Below are 14605 nucleotides of genomic sequence, written 5' to 3' on the forward strand. Positions count from 1 at the left end.
CTCCCAAATCAGGCCCAAGGGCAGCCGCACGTGGATTGCATTGCAGTAGTCCAGCCTCTAGGTTAAGAGCACCTGGACTGCTGTGGTTTCTAACAGACGCAGCTGAGCTCAACAAGGGGAGATCTTTGCCCACCTTCTTGATGTTTTGTCTTCCTTCCTGCAGGGGGCCTCGTCGAGCCTGGTGGTCAAGTTTGCGGACACAGACAAGGAGCGCACGATGAGGCGCATGCAGCAAATGGCCGGGCAGATGGGCATGTTCAACCCCATGGCGATACAGTTTGGAGCCTACGGCGCCTACGCCCAGGCAGTAAGTGTAGACACAGCTCGTGTGTGTGTGTGTGTGTGTGCCCATCAATTGCATTTGTGCAGGAAGGAAGGTCATAGTTCATCGTTACAGGCATTTTCGAGGCAAGGAAGAACTCTTTGAGCTGCTTCAAGTATCACAAATGTGCAGAGGCTACTGCTGGGCTTCAAACACTTATCCCGGTCTCTTTTTATCCTGGGAGGCAGTGTGGTGCAGTGGTTTGAGTGTCAGTCTAGGACCTGGAGTTTCCCATCCCCACTCAGCCATGAAGCTCCATGGGCAACACTGGGCCAGTCATTGCCTCTTGGCCTCACCTAATTGGCACGCAAGGGTGAAGAAACTGGGAGGGAAGAGGAAAAAAGCAAACCCAGGCACCAATTGTTAAATGGTCTTTCTTATAATGGGCAACTGGCGTAGAAACAGCTCGGGGCACAGGAGGTGCCTAACAGAGCTGGTGTTTCAGCAGAGTTCATAGAAACATAGTAATGTGGGGACCCCAAGGGCCATCTAGTCCAACCCTCTGCAATGCGGGAATGTTGATGGAATGAGACCTGTTTCCCACCTCTCCCACTGATGGAGTTTGATGGACTGGAGCTCCTTTTCTCAAGGGGGGGCACAATTTATCCTCCCATTTGCCTTCACAATCCAGAGAGGAAGGGAGGGAGGGAGGGAGGGAGGGAGGGAGAGAGAGAGGGAGAGAGAGAGAGAGGATGATTGGCCCAATGTCGCACAATGAGCTTCCTGGCTGAGTGGGGATTTGAACCTTGGCCTCCTCATCTGATGCTCTAACCACTACACTACACTACACTACCCCTCTGGGTGCCCACTTGCAAAGGCCAACATTCCTTGGCATTTTTCAGCTGCTCTCTTCCCCGTTCCTTTTCTACTAAGCATCAGGTTGACAGCGGGAGAACATTGCCTTTGCAACATCGCACATCCCTGTAGACATTGGACACACAAACACACACACATTGAGCGGGTGGCCCTGAGCACCCCAGGGAGACTCGGAGTTGTCTAAGTGACAGGATCACGTCCCGGCGCCCGGTATCAACGGGCCACAGTCCTGCCGGGAGTCTGTTCCTCAATCAGACCAGTTATCTGTGTCCTTTATTATCTGTCTCCATCACCACATCATGCACAAAGAAAAGGAATGAAGCGATACAGTCTTGTGCTGTCCCGGAGGCCTTGCTCAATCCATGTAGGACCACTGCCTTCAAGATACTGGGGTGATTGGCACCCCAAAAATATAAGAGAGAGAGAGAGAGGAATCTACACCACACTATTTACAAGAAACTTGAGAAAGAACCCTGGGAGATTTTTATTTCTGAAGCCACCCAGATGACCCGTTCAGCCAAGACAATAAAATAATAATAATAATAATAATAATAATAATAATAATAATAATAATAATAATAATATGCCACCCAGAGTGGCCCCAGCCACACTGGGCGGCTTCCAACAATCTATTAAAACACATAACTGAAAACATATATTTGCAAGGGAGGGAAATCCTGGTGGACAACTGCCCGCAAATACTTGTTTCCAGGTAAAGTGGCAGCAGGACTTTTTAATCTGTGTCTAAAACACAATAAGAACGCATCTGAAAGCTATGTGACGCCAAAAACCATGGCAGCTAGTTTTGCTAGTTTATTACATTTGACAGCACCAAGAGCAGTTACCCCGCCCAACTTTTCGGGGTGTGGGGATGTGTTGTCATTTAAGCCTTGGGTCAGAGTTGGACCCTTATGATGTGCCGTGGGGTACAGGATGAGCCATGAGGTCCAAGGAGTATGGGGTCCAAGGAATATGTCGGCCACATCCACATTTATGCACTCCGATTCCACTATAAACAGTCATGGCTTCCCCCAAAGATTCCTGGGAACTGTAGCTCATTCAAGGTGCTGAGAGTGGTTCAGAGATGCCTGGTCCGCTTGCAGAGCTGCAATTCCCAGAGTGGTTGGACAATCCTTGCTCACAGGAAACTCTGGGAATAGTAATGGTGAGAGGGGAATAGGGGTCTCTTTCCAAGTACCCTTCACAAACTACAGCTCCCGGAATTCTTGGGGTAGGGGGAGCAGTGACTATTTAAAGTGATATCTATTTATTTTATATTTATTTGGGACGCGGGTGGCACTGTAGTCTAAACCACAGAGCCTAGGGCTTGCTTATCAGAAGGTCGGCGGTTCAAATCCCCGCGATGGGGTGAGCTCCCGTTGCTCGGTCCCAGCTCCTACCAACCCAGCAGTTCGAAAGCACGTCAAAGGGCAGGAAGGTAAACGGCGTTTCCGTGCGCTGGTCTGGTTCGCCAGAAGCGGCTTAGTCATGCTGGCCACATGACCCGGAAGCTGTACACCAGCTCCCTTGGCCAATAAAGCAAGATGAGTGCCACAACCCCAGAGTCATCCGCGACTGGACCTAACAGTCAGCGTCCCCTTTACCTTTATATTTATTTAATTCATTTACATGCCGCTTGATTGTAAAAACAAACCACAAAGCATTTACAAAAAAGCCAAAAGAAGAAAATCAGGTAAAACAAACAAACGACAATACTTCAAAACATAAAAAGTTAAAATACCGAAACAGATTAAAATATACATCAACCTTCTAAGCATCTGAGCAGGTTTGCCTAAACAAGAACGTTTTAAGCAGGCGCTGAAAGGCTGCTCTGAAGACGCCTGCTTGCTATCCATAGGCAGGGAGTTCCAAAGTCTCAGTGCTGTCACACGAAATGATCTAGTTTTGGCAGGTATTACCTGTACTAGTGCCAATGAAATGGAACGCAAGCTTGTTTAGGGCTTTATATCCCACCTTTTCTGCCAAGGAGTTCAAGGTGATGGTTCAAGGTGATGGTTCTCTTCATTAAGCCCCACATCAACAATAACCCTGTGAGGTAGGTCAGGCTGAGAGGTAGTGACTGACCCCCAAGTGAGCTTCAGGGCCGAGTGGGAACTCGAACCCTGGTCTCCCAGGTCCTAGTCTGGCACTCAAGCCACGACACCCATCCCTCAAGGTGCTGAAGCAAAGAAATCTTTGGTCTCACCCAGCAGGAAACTTCTTGTCGTCTTAGGTCCCTAAGGAAAGGAGGAGACAAAATAAATAAATAAGGGGTCGACCTTCCCCTCATCCCGGGCAGGAAGATATAAGGATGCAACCCGCCCCCCTTGCCATGCTTATTGTAATGGCCTCGTGTCAAATCAAGACACGCTGCGGAGGTTTTACAGGAGAAAGCCGTGACCCTTACAGGAATCGGCTCACCTGCCATAAATCTTCCCAGAGATACATCTCAAGGGCCAGATCTCTCGTTTATAATTCTTCTCCAGTTCCCAGGGTTATAGGACTTCCTCTCCTGTTCGAAGCACTGCAATGCTTTTCTGCATTTGGCTTCCCTGTCCTGCGATTCCGCCGCACACAGGAAGCAGGAGCAAATGCAGCTGAGCCAACCATAATAATAATAATAATAATAATAATAATAATAATCAAATTTATTACTTATACCCCACCCATCTGGCTGGGCTTCCCCAGCCACTCTGGGCGGCTTCCAACAAAATATTAAAATATCGTAATACATCAAACATTAAAAGCTTCCCTAAACAGGGTTGCCTTCAGATGTCTTCTAAAAGACCTACATTGGCTCCCAGTATGTTTCCGAGCACAATTCAAAGTGTTGGTGCTGACCTTTAAAGCCCTAAACGGCCTCAGTCCAGTATACCTGAAGGAACGTCTCCACCCCCATCGTTCTGCCCGGACACTGAGGTCCAGTGCCAAGGGCCTTCTGGCGGTTCCCTCTCTGCGAGAAGCCAAGTTACAGGGAACCAGGCAGCCGCCCTGCAGAACGCCCTCCCACCAGATGTCAAAGAGAAAAATAACTACCAAACTTTTAGAAGACATCTGAATGCAGCCCTGTTTAGGGAAGCTTTTAATGTTTAATAGGTTATTGTATTTTAGTGTTTTGTTGGAAGCCGCCCAGAGTGGCTGGGGAAACCCATCCAGATGGGCAGCGTATAAATATATTATTATTATTATTATTATTATTATTATTATTATTATTATTATTATTATTATTTGCCCTGGCATGTCAACAGTGCAAGCCTGAGCTGCTCTACTCAGAATTAAGTGCTGTTGAGTTCAGTGTGACTTACTCCCAGGTAAGCGCACAGGGAAGTGAGCACAGGCCATGTTTCTTAAAGGCCGGCGTGATTTCACTTCCAGGCTCCTGTTCCGGGTGTACTTTACAAAATCACCTGCTCACTGCCTAATCCAGAGAATAAATTCCACAGACACCAGATGAACGGGTGTGCTCCTTGAAAAGGGGGAGGGGGTCTGCCATTGTGCAGCAATAGAAAAGGGCTTCTAATCACTCCATCAGTAATTACAAAGAAGAGTAAATCGCTAATTAAAATGTGAAAGTGTCTTACGCGGCATGCAGTAAGAAAGGGTAATTAACAATCAAACAGGAAGCTGCCACCTTGACACCCACATGATGTGTGCCGAGATACAGGAAATCATAGCAAGGTCCAGCTTTTTTCTTTAGCACTTTTCCTTTCAAACAGATCTAAGGACATTTTTTAAAAAAATGCAGAAGCAAGTGTGGGGAATTCGTGGTTGTAGTGGGTGGGAGAGAGGAGCGGCTTATTCCCTGCCTGGCAACAGCAGCCAATTAAAAAGTTACAGGAAAGGGAGGCTGGAAGGTTAGAATCATAGAATCATAGAGTTGGAAGAGACCACAAGGGCCATCGAGTCCAACCCCCTGCCAAGCAGGAAACACCATCAGAGCACTCCTGACATATGGTTGTCAAGCCTCTGCTTAAAGACCTCCAAAGAAGGAGACTCCACCACACTCCTTGGCAGCAAATTCCACTGTCAAACAGCTCTTACTGTCAGGAAGTTCTTCCTAATGTTTAGGTGGAATCTTCTTTCTTGTAGTTTGGATCCATTGCTCCGTGTCCACTTCTCTGGAGCAGCAGAAAACAACCTTTCTCCCTCCTCTATGTGACATCCTTGTATATATTTGAACATGGCTATCATATCACCCCTTAACCTCCTCTTCTCCAGGCTAAACATGCCCAGCTCCCTTAGCCGTTCCTCATAAGGCATCGTTTCCAGGCCTTTGACCATTTTGGTTGCCCTCCTCTGGACACGTTCCAGTTTGTCAGTGTCCTTCTTGAACTGTGGTGCCCAGAACTGGACACAGTAGTCCAGGTGAGGTCTGACCAGAGCAGAATACAGTGGCACTATTACTTCCCTTGATCTAGATGCTATACTCCTATTGATGCATCCCAAAATTGCATTGGGATGCCTAGATCACAAAACCCCTCCCTCAGCCTCACTGATGTGGTCTAAAGGAAATCATCTCCCTTAGCCGTTCCTCATAAGGCATCGTTTCCAGGCCTTTGACCATTTTGGTTGCCCTCCTCTGGACACGTTCCAGTTTCTCAGTGTCCTTCTTGAACTGTGGTGCCCAGGTTGCAGCAATGCTTGCTTGGCTTTGCCATCCCTGCATCCCGACACCCAATGGAATTCAAACAAAGGTGGAGATAAGCTCAAAGAAACATTGCTGCTCTGGGTCCTCTCCCGATTTGATTTTGGGGAGAAGGGAAGCAATATGAAATATACTCGGAGTCGAGAGTGGATTTCATGCTCTTTATTCAGCTCACAGTGGTGAGGAGGAATGGACGTTCCCCCAGAATCTCTGCTTTATATACATTATTTACACAATGGGCCCCACGTGATTGGCTAATTCCGGGATTCACCTGTAGGCCAATCAGGTTGCGGATTCCCTTCCACCTGGAGCTGGACTGGGTGGCTCCTGTGGACCAATCGGACTGCTGCATTCTGGACCCTATTGTTCTAGGACCAATCAGACTGCTGCATTCTGAATCCTATTGTTCTAGGACCAATCAGACTGCTACATTCTGAATCCTATTGTTCTAGGACCAATCAGACTGCTGCATTCTGGACCCTATTGTTCCAGGACCAATCAGACTTCTGCCTTTTGGATCCTATTCAACTCAGTACATAACAAAATAATAATTCCCACCTCCCCTTAAATTACACAATTACAACTACATTGTTTGCAGTTGGGCCTCGTTTTCCTGCTCTGCTGTTCCTTCAGTGACTTTTTTTTTTTAAGGATTGTCCTTCTGGAAGTAACCATATAGGTGATCCCAGCCAATTGAGGATCCCATGATGAGGAGGATATATGGCCAATCAGGGTTTCCTCCATATTGATATCATCAAGAGCAAATGAAGCAGATCCTAGACTCATAGGGTGGAAGGGACCTCATTGTTAATCTAGTCCAGCCTTTCTCAACCTGTGGGTCCCCAGATGTTGTTGAACTACAACTCCCATCACCCCTAGCTAGCAAGGCCAGAGCTGAGGGATGATGGGAGTTGTAGTCCAACAACATCTGGGGACCCATAGGTTGAAACCGCTGACAAAGCAGGAATCACAGGTAAAGAATCCCTGAAGAGAAGGCCATTCAACCTCTGTTTAAAAACTCCAGTGGAGTCCATCTCCTTGCAAGGGAGTCTGTTCCACTCTTACCCTCAGAAAGTTCTTCCTTGCCTTCCTTGTACTTTGAATCCATTGGTTCGGGATCGACCGTCCGGAGTGGCAGAAAACAAGCTTGCTCCATCTTCCATGTGACAGCAGATATTTGAAGATAGCTATGTTAACTCTCAGTCTTCTCTTCGCCAAGCTAAGCATACCCAACTCCCTCATTGATAATAGGCAAGCACTTTTACTCTAATTGGACACAATGGCAGAAAAAGAAGAAAGCCCTCATCCCAAATTACTCTGTTTTTCAACACTGCCCAAGACGTCTGTTGAAAGCACCTATCATCGTAGCTAAGCACTGTTTAGTTAAAGTAATTGGGTAAGGAGAAATCCTAGTCCATTAATCAGATGCATTTTGACCAAATAATTTATTAATGAATTGTTTAAATCAGCAAACATTTCCATATCTTCAGTTCAGATTTCTTAATAGTCCACAGATGTTCACATTCCAAAAGCAAATAAAAAAGCTCCTGCAGCCAATCAGAAGCTGCGGAAGCCCCGTCGGACATTCGGCTTCCAAAAAAGTTTGAAAACCAGAACACTCACTTCTGGTTTTCAATCGTTCGGGAGCTGAAATGTTCAGTGGCTAAGCCGTTCGAGATGCAAGGTACGACTGTACTTGATAAAAAAAAGCACCCTGGACTCCTATGGGAGGATTGCAAAATTGCAAAATAATAATAATATAACATAAGAAGAATGAAAGTACTTCTTTGTAAAGCACAGAGTTAAACAATGGAACAGCCAGTGAAGCTGAATATTTAAGGATTCACAATGGATAAAAGAAATGCTCTTCATTCAGTGCATAGCTCAACTGTGGAAATACTTGCCCTGATTGCATAATAATAAATAATAATAATAATAATAATAATAATAATAATAATAATAATAATTTTTATTTATACCCCACCCTCCGCGGCCAAAACCGAGCTCAGAGCGGCTAACATCAAGCGTATAACACATTAACATAAAATCAGGCAATCAATTAAAATATATCCTGAGCAACTCCTAACAATAATACAAAATTCATCTAAGTGCTTAATTTATTAAATATCACAGTCATACTTAATAATCTGATTCTAGATTAGTTCAGGCCAGCTTCCCCTATTTGTTTCTGACACGGGGTCAAGCCATCACATTCCTTCTGCTTCCAGCATACAAGCTTAGAGTGTTGATCCTTACATAGTCAGAATGATGCCGCTCATGAACAAGAGGCAGATGTCAGCAGATTTGCAGGGGAGGCCCAAGATTTTCAGAAGGACCAAAAGAAAGGGGGAACTTAGGGGAGGGGGAATGCCAGGAACAACCCAGCATGCTCAGTGGCTACAGAACGCTGATAGACTTTTGAGGGGAAATGGAAACTCAGGATGTGGGGGAATGGAAGGGTATGCCCTGGGAAAGGGCATGGCTGGTTGCAACCTGGAACAGGAGCAGTTCAACAGTTCAACACTGCAGCATTTTGTGGCCCCCCCTGTTGCCATAAAAGGTAAAGGGACCCCTGACCATTAGGTACAGTTGCGGATGACTCTGGGGTTGTGGCGCTCATCTCGCTTTACTGGCCGAGGGAGCCAGCATTTGTCCACAGACAGTTTTTCCGGGTCATGTGGCCAGCATGACTAAGCCGCTTCTGGCGAACCAGAGCAGTGCATGGAAACGCCGTTTACCTTCCTGCCGGAGCGGTACCTATTTATCTACTTGCACTTCATGTTTTCAAACTGCTAGGTTGGCAGGAGCAGGGACTGAGCAACGGGACCTCACCCCACCCAAAGTGGGGATTCGAACCGCCGACTTTCTGATCGACAAGCCCAAGGCTCAGTGGTTTACACCACAGCACCATCTGTTGCCATAGGGGAGCATTTATTATGACTGGGCAAAGTGTAAGATGAAATGGCCTTCCAGAGTAGATAAATTCCAGGAGCCAGCACATGGGGGAACAGTCAGAAGGAACATCGATTAGACAAAACCAAGATAAAAGCTGCAAGGAGCTCTTCTTCTGCTACTTCCACCACTCAAAACCTCTCATTCCTTCTGAATCCCAAGCAAGCTTTGTCAATGTGCAAATTTGCTTCGGTGAAAACCAGTGAATGGGGCAATTGACACAAACGTTGAATAATTATAACGAGCTGAAAAGTCTTTATGGGTTCAACTTGCTCTGTTAGGAAAGTGTGGGTATCCTGGAGTCCCTCCAAGGCCCTGGAAATGCGCGGCTGCGACATCAGCGGTGGCCGCCTCCGTCCCGGGGCTGTCCCGCCAGTGAATGCGTGATATTTTTTCCCTGCTCTCTTTGTTCCAGCTGATGCAGCAGCAGGCCGCCATTATGGCATCCGTGGCGCAAGGCGGCTACCTAAACCCCATGGCGGCCTTCGCAGCAGCTCAGATGCAGCAGATGGCAGCGCTAAACATGAACGGCCTGGCCGCCGCACCCATGACGCCCACCTCAGGTGAGGATCCCGCTGCACCTGGCAGGAAGGGGGAAGCTGGCTGGGCCAGGGAGGGGAGAAATGCCTCCTTGCAAGATGGGGCGGTCTCTGCCTCCTTGAAGAAGGCTGTGATAAAACCATTCCTCTGGAAACCCTCCCTCAATTCAGAAAATCTAAGTACCGTATTTTACGCTCTATAAGACGCACCAGACCACAAGACGCACCTAGTTTTTGGAGGAGGAAAACAAGAAAAAAATATTCTGAATCTCAGAAGCCAGAACAGCAAGAGGGATCGCTGCGCAGTGAAAGCCGCAATCCCTCTTGCTGCTCTGGCTTCTGGGATAGCTGCACAGCCTGCATTCGCTCCATAAGACGCACACACATCTCCCCTTACTTTTTAGGAGGGAAAAAGTGAGTCTTATAGAGCAAAAAATACTGTAATTGCTTCCCAGTTGCCAATCTCTCCTTCTTAGGTGAAGTTCTTGAGCGGGCAGTGGGGGGCGTTTGTGGGAGGGGTTATTGGTTTGCTTTTGCTTTCGTTTTATGATGTATCTTGTGTTCTCATTTGTCTATTTCTGGTGTGAACCGCCCTGTGGTCTTCAGATGAAGGGTGGTATACAAATAATACGGTGGTACCTCTGCTTGCGAACGGGTTCCGGAGCCCCGTTCGCAACATGAGCAGAACGCAACCTGCATCTGCGTGTGTGCAGGTCACGATTTGCCGCTTCTGTGCATGTGCGTAACATCATTTTGAGCATCTGTGCATGTGCGAGCAGCAAAACGCGGAAGTAACCCTTTCCGGTATTTCCAGGTCACCGTGGGACGCAACCTGAAAATGTTCAACCTGAAGCAAACGCAACACAATGTATGACTGTACTAGCAACTGTAGGGCATCCCGCTTTCATGTGTCTTCTCCACCCCTCCTCTAGGTGGCAGCACACCTCCAGGCATCACCGCAGCAGCCGTGCCTAGTATCCCATCTCCCATTGGGGTGAATGGTTTCACTGGCCTACCGCCACAGGCTAATGGGCAGCCTGCCGCAGAAGCCGTGTTTGCCAACGGCATCCACCCTTACCCAGGTAAGACCAATCAGCCTCAAGTCTTATATCCTCCCCAGGTCCGTTGTTGGCACTCGATGCAGCTAAGCACTGGCCAGGGGTCCCAGGGATCAGAAGGACCCACTCACTGGACTGATCTGTCGCCCACTCTCTGACTGCTGGACCCAGTTCCAATCCACAGAAGCTGCTGTCAAGACCAGTGGTTCCCAAACATTTTGGAGGCCTCCACCCCCAGTTCCAAAAACTCCCCAGTGTCCCCCACCCTAACCTACAAAAAAAAATTATTCAGAAGAGCAGCTTGCATGGCCCACTAAGGAAGATAATACCACAATACAGTTCAAAATGGTAAATATTAACTGTACATATGCTCACAATCCAGTTAAAACCAGACTGGTGACTGAGAACAGCCGCTTGGACCATATAACACTGGGCCTAAAGGATCTACATTGACTCCCTGTATGTTTCTGAGCACAATTCAAAGTGTTGGTGCTGACCTTTAAAGCCCTAAATGGCCTCAGCCCAGTATACCTGAAGGAGCGTCTCTGCCCCCATCGTTAAGTCCTCATTTATCTGGTATGCAGGCTGAGACCCTATCTGCCCGCAGACTGTCTTACCAGAGTGGTGCATGCTCTGGTTATCTCTCACTTGGACTACTGCAATGTGCTCTATATGGGGCTACCTTTGAAGGTGACCCAGAAACTACAACTAATCCAGAATGTGGCAGGTCCACCTGTGAGGACCTTCTGGTGGTTCCCTCACTGCAAGATGTGAAGTTAGAGGGAACTAGGCAGAGGGTCTTCTTGGTAGTGGCACCCACCCTGTGGAATGCCCTCCCATCAGATGCCAAACATATAAACAACAATTTGACTTTTAAAAGACATTTGAAGGCAGCCCTTCAGTGAAGTTTTTAATGGTTGATATTTCATTGTGATTTTATATATGTTGGAAGTCACCCAGAGTGGCTGGGGCAACCCAGTCAGGGAATAAATACTAATATGATGATGTGGTGGTGATGATGATGATGGAATAGGATGTCCCAATTTTCACTGGAGAAAGGTTGGAGCGCATGCTGTTGGCTTGATCCAGCAGACTCTTTTTATATTCTTATGAGTGTTTGGGTGGCCACTGGACTAGATGGCCCACTGACCAGGTCCAGGTTCTTAGCTCCTTATGTTCTTCTTTGGCCTTCTCAATGTTCAAAATCTTACTGACCTAAAAAGGCCCACATGGCTGGCCATTTAATGCAGCTCCTCTCCCCCAAACTAATGCTGGAACCCCTTGCGAAACCAGCCGAATAAAGCCCCCCAAAAGCCAAGGGCCAGTTGCCATTTTCTGCCGGCTCAGCGCTTTCTTCCGGTTATTGCCGTTATTGTTGTGTCTGAATGCCTAATTAATTACAACAGTAAACGCGCACTTCTTTAATCACTGCATCAGCTGTCCTAATCAATCTTTATAATAGGGGATCCGTAGTATGGCACCCATGAATTTTAATCTACATAAATTTCATAGGACCTTTCGCAGGCTTGTTGTACCAAATGATATAATTATGGATATAGATTAGGCTTGGGGAGAGTGATTTAAATTGGATTTAAGCAGAAGGTGAAGCGAGCCCTCCCACTCGCCCGCTTATTTATTTATTTTGATCCTGACCTTGTGGAGGTGGCTCTTAAGGCAAAGTGGCGGCAAACAGCCTCTCCCGACCAGGATGGCTGCCTCTGCTGCTACTGGGAATGCTGAGCAGAGAGGGGTTGACCTGAATCTAGAAGGCAAGGCATCCGGCCAAGAGGTCTTACCCTGCTCACTGCTTTGGGGGAATGGAAAAGCGCTTATCAGCAAATATAGCCATGCAGTTTATGCAGTCAGGAGCCACTTGAGGTACAGAGGCAGCATTAATGCAATCTGCTCTGGGGTGTTAAGACTTAGAAGGGAAAAGGCCACTTTGCATTCTGGGTGAAAGGAAGCTTCTTCAGCCCAAAGGCCATGCTCCGTCATTGAGAACTTCCTGGATGCAAAGTGCATCGGTCAACGGATAGGACTTTTACTTTTGTTGTTGTTGTTTAGTCATTTAGTCATGTCCGAGTCTTCGTGACCCCATGGACCAGAGCACGCCAGGCACTTTTTTCTTCCACTGCCTCCTGCAGTTCAGTCAAACTCATGCTGGTAGCTTCGAGAACACCGTCCCACCATCTCGTCCTCAGTCGTCCCCTTCTCCTTGTGCCCTCCATCTTTCCCAGCATCAGGGTCTTTTCCAGGGAGGCTTCTCTTCTCATGAGGTGGCCAAAGTCTTGGAGCCTCAGCTTCAGGATCTGTCCTTCCAGTGAGCACTCAGGGCTGATTTCCTTCAGAACGGATAGGTTTGATCTTCTTGCAGTCCATGGGACTCTCAAGAGTCTCCTCCAGCACCAGAATTCAAAAGCATCAATTCTTCGGCGATCAGCCTTCTTTATGGTCCAGCTCTCACTTCCATACTTCACTACTGGGAAAACCATAGCTTTGTTGGCAAGGTGAAGTCTCTGCTTTCTAAGATGCTGTCTAGGTTTGTCATTGCTTTTTTTTTCTTCAAGAGGCTATATTCCAATCCTGCAAAAGTCTGACGTTGTAATACCTCCCTGCCCCGTCCCACCCACCAAATAAGCAAGATACTTTGTTTGTTTGTTTGTTTGTTTGTTTGTTTGTTTGTTTTCTATCCCGCCTTTTCCTCCAAGTTGATCAAGGCAGAGATACTTGCCCTCCTCTCCTCAATTATCTTCACAACAACCCTGTGAAGGAAGCTCAAGGTCACATCCAGTGGGCTTCATGACTGAATGGGGATTTGAACCCTGGACTCTCAGGTCCCAGTCTATCACTCTAACCACTAGGTCATGCTGAACAAATTCATAGTTCATGGATGCAGTCTAGTTAGGCATGGGGGGAGTGGGCATGGGCTGACTGTTTCCTTGTGAGGGGTTTGGCCGAGATAGCTTCCCAGATCAAGAGACCTGGGTCTCTAGAACCCACACCCTGGGTTCTAGAATCAGGTCCAGAAAACTCACAATATAAATATCTAGGGTGCTTGGAGAAGGAAGCGTGAAGCTAGGACTTCAGAGTAGGTATGGGACGTTGCTCGGTCCCTGCTCCTGCCAACCTAGCAATCTGAAAGCACGTCAAAGTGCAAGTAGATAAATAGGTACCACTCCAGCGGGAAGGTAAACGGCATTTCCGTGCGCTGCTCTGGTTCGCCAGAAGCGGCTTAGTCATGTTGGCCACATGACCCGGATGCTGTACGCCGGCTTCCTCAGCCAATAAAGTGAGATGAGCGCTGCAACCCCAGAGTCGGTCATGACTGGACCTAATGGTCCGGGGTCCCTTTACCTTTACCTTTACGGGAACTATAGGAGAAAGCCTTTGCAAATAGACTAGGAAGCTTCCAAGGAATGGGCCTGAGCTGCACCACTCTAGCCTGGCACAAGTCATTTTCCTACGCTTCTCTTTAAATCAGCCCTTTCTCCAGAACAATGAGGACTAGGATCTTAACTTTATTCCAAAGGCCTCCATTTGATGGCTAGATCCCTGGTTCAAGGCAGACAGGGCTCCTGGAGAGCAACAGCCAGCCGGTGGGGAAAAACCACTGGTCTGTCTCACTTAGAAAGCAGCTTCCAGTGCTCCTGTCTTCAATTGGCTGTCTGAAGAGGAAGGGCAACTTGAGAACGGAAGTTCTGGCTTAGTTGCCACCAAGGAGAGGGCTGCCAAGGAAATGCAGGGCTCCTGTTTCTGAAGATGGCTCCCCACCCCTGAGAACATCTCACTATTTTGCCCGGACTCTCTCTTTTTAAACACTGGCCGGTGAAACCCTATAGCACTTGCAGGTTTTCTCAGGGGAAATCTCCTTGGAAATGCTGCTTCTGCCCAGCATTCTGGCTCTCTGTCCCTTTGAGTCACACACATCTCCCTCGATGTCAGCTGATAACTCTATCAGCGCTGTAGGTTTTCTGAGGATCATTCCCAGGCGAAGCACTCAACGTCATGCTGACATTGGTTTTTCTTTTTCTTCCTGGCACCGGGCAGACACTCGGGGAAAGTGACATTAACAGATCTACTTTCTTTGAAGGACTTGGGAGTCGTTCCTCGACTCCTACCTAATGAATAAGTGCTGCCTTCGTTAAATTCATATTTATGGTTGTCGAGGAGGTCATTGGCTTGTTTTATGTCTCCAGGTTTATGGAAGGTTATACGCCATGGTCACACGGTCTCGTGCTGGCCGGGATCGCCTTGCAAAAGAAGCGACTAGCTG

At 47.6% G+C, this 14605-nt stretch overlaps 1 protein-coding gene across 13 annotated transcripts in view; it reads left to right on the forward strand.

Annotated features, from left to right (window-relative positions):
- The window catches only part of CELF4 (CUGBP Elav-like family member 4), a 792127-nt gene that overhangs the window by 713632 nt on the left and 63890 nt on the right, over positions 1 to 14605 (forward strand). For 7 of the 13 annotated variants that reach the window (XM_081929818.1, XM_081929823.1, XM_081929819.1 and 4 more), the window contains exons 6-8: positions 164 to 307; positions 9151 to 9298; positions 10207 to 10356. In XM_081929818.1, the coding sequence (XP_081785944.1) occupies positions 164 to 307; positions 9151 to 9298; positions 10207 to 10356 (442 nt within the window). Of the gene's footprint in view, positions 1 to 163; positions 314 to 9150; positions 9299 to 10206; positions 10357 to 14605 lie in introns of all 13 variants that reach the window. The other 6 variants (XR_014172705.1, XM_081929824.1, XM_081929821.1 and 3 more) reach the window with 1 other exon arrangement.

The sequence above is a fragment of the Podarcis melisellensis genome (assembly GCF_964234715.1).
Source record: "Podarcis melisellensis genome assembly, chromosome: 11".
Classification (NCBI taxonomy): domain Eukaryota; kingdom Metazoa; phylum Chordata; class Lepidosauria; order Squamata; family Lacertidae; genus Podarcis; species Podarcis melisellensis.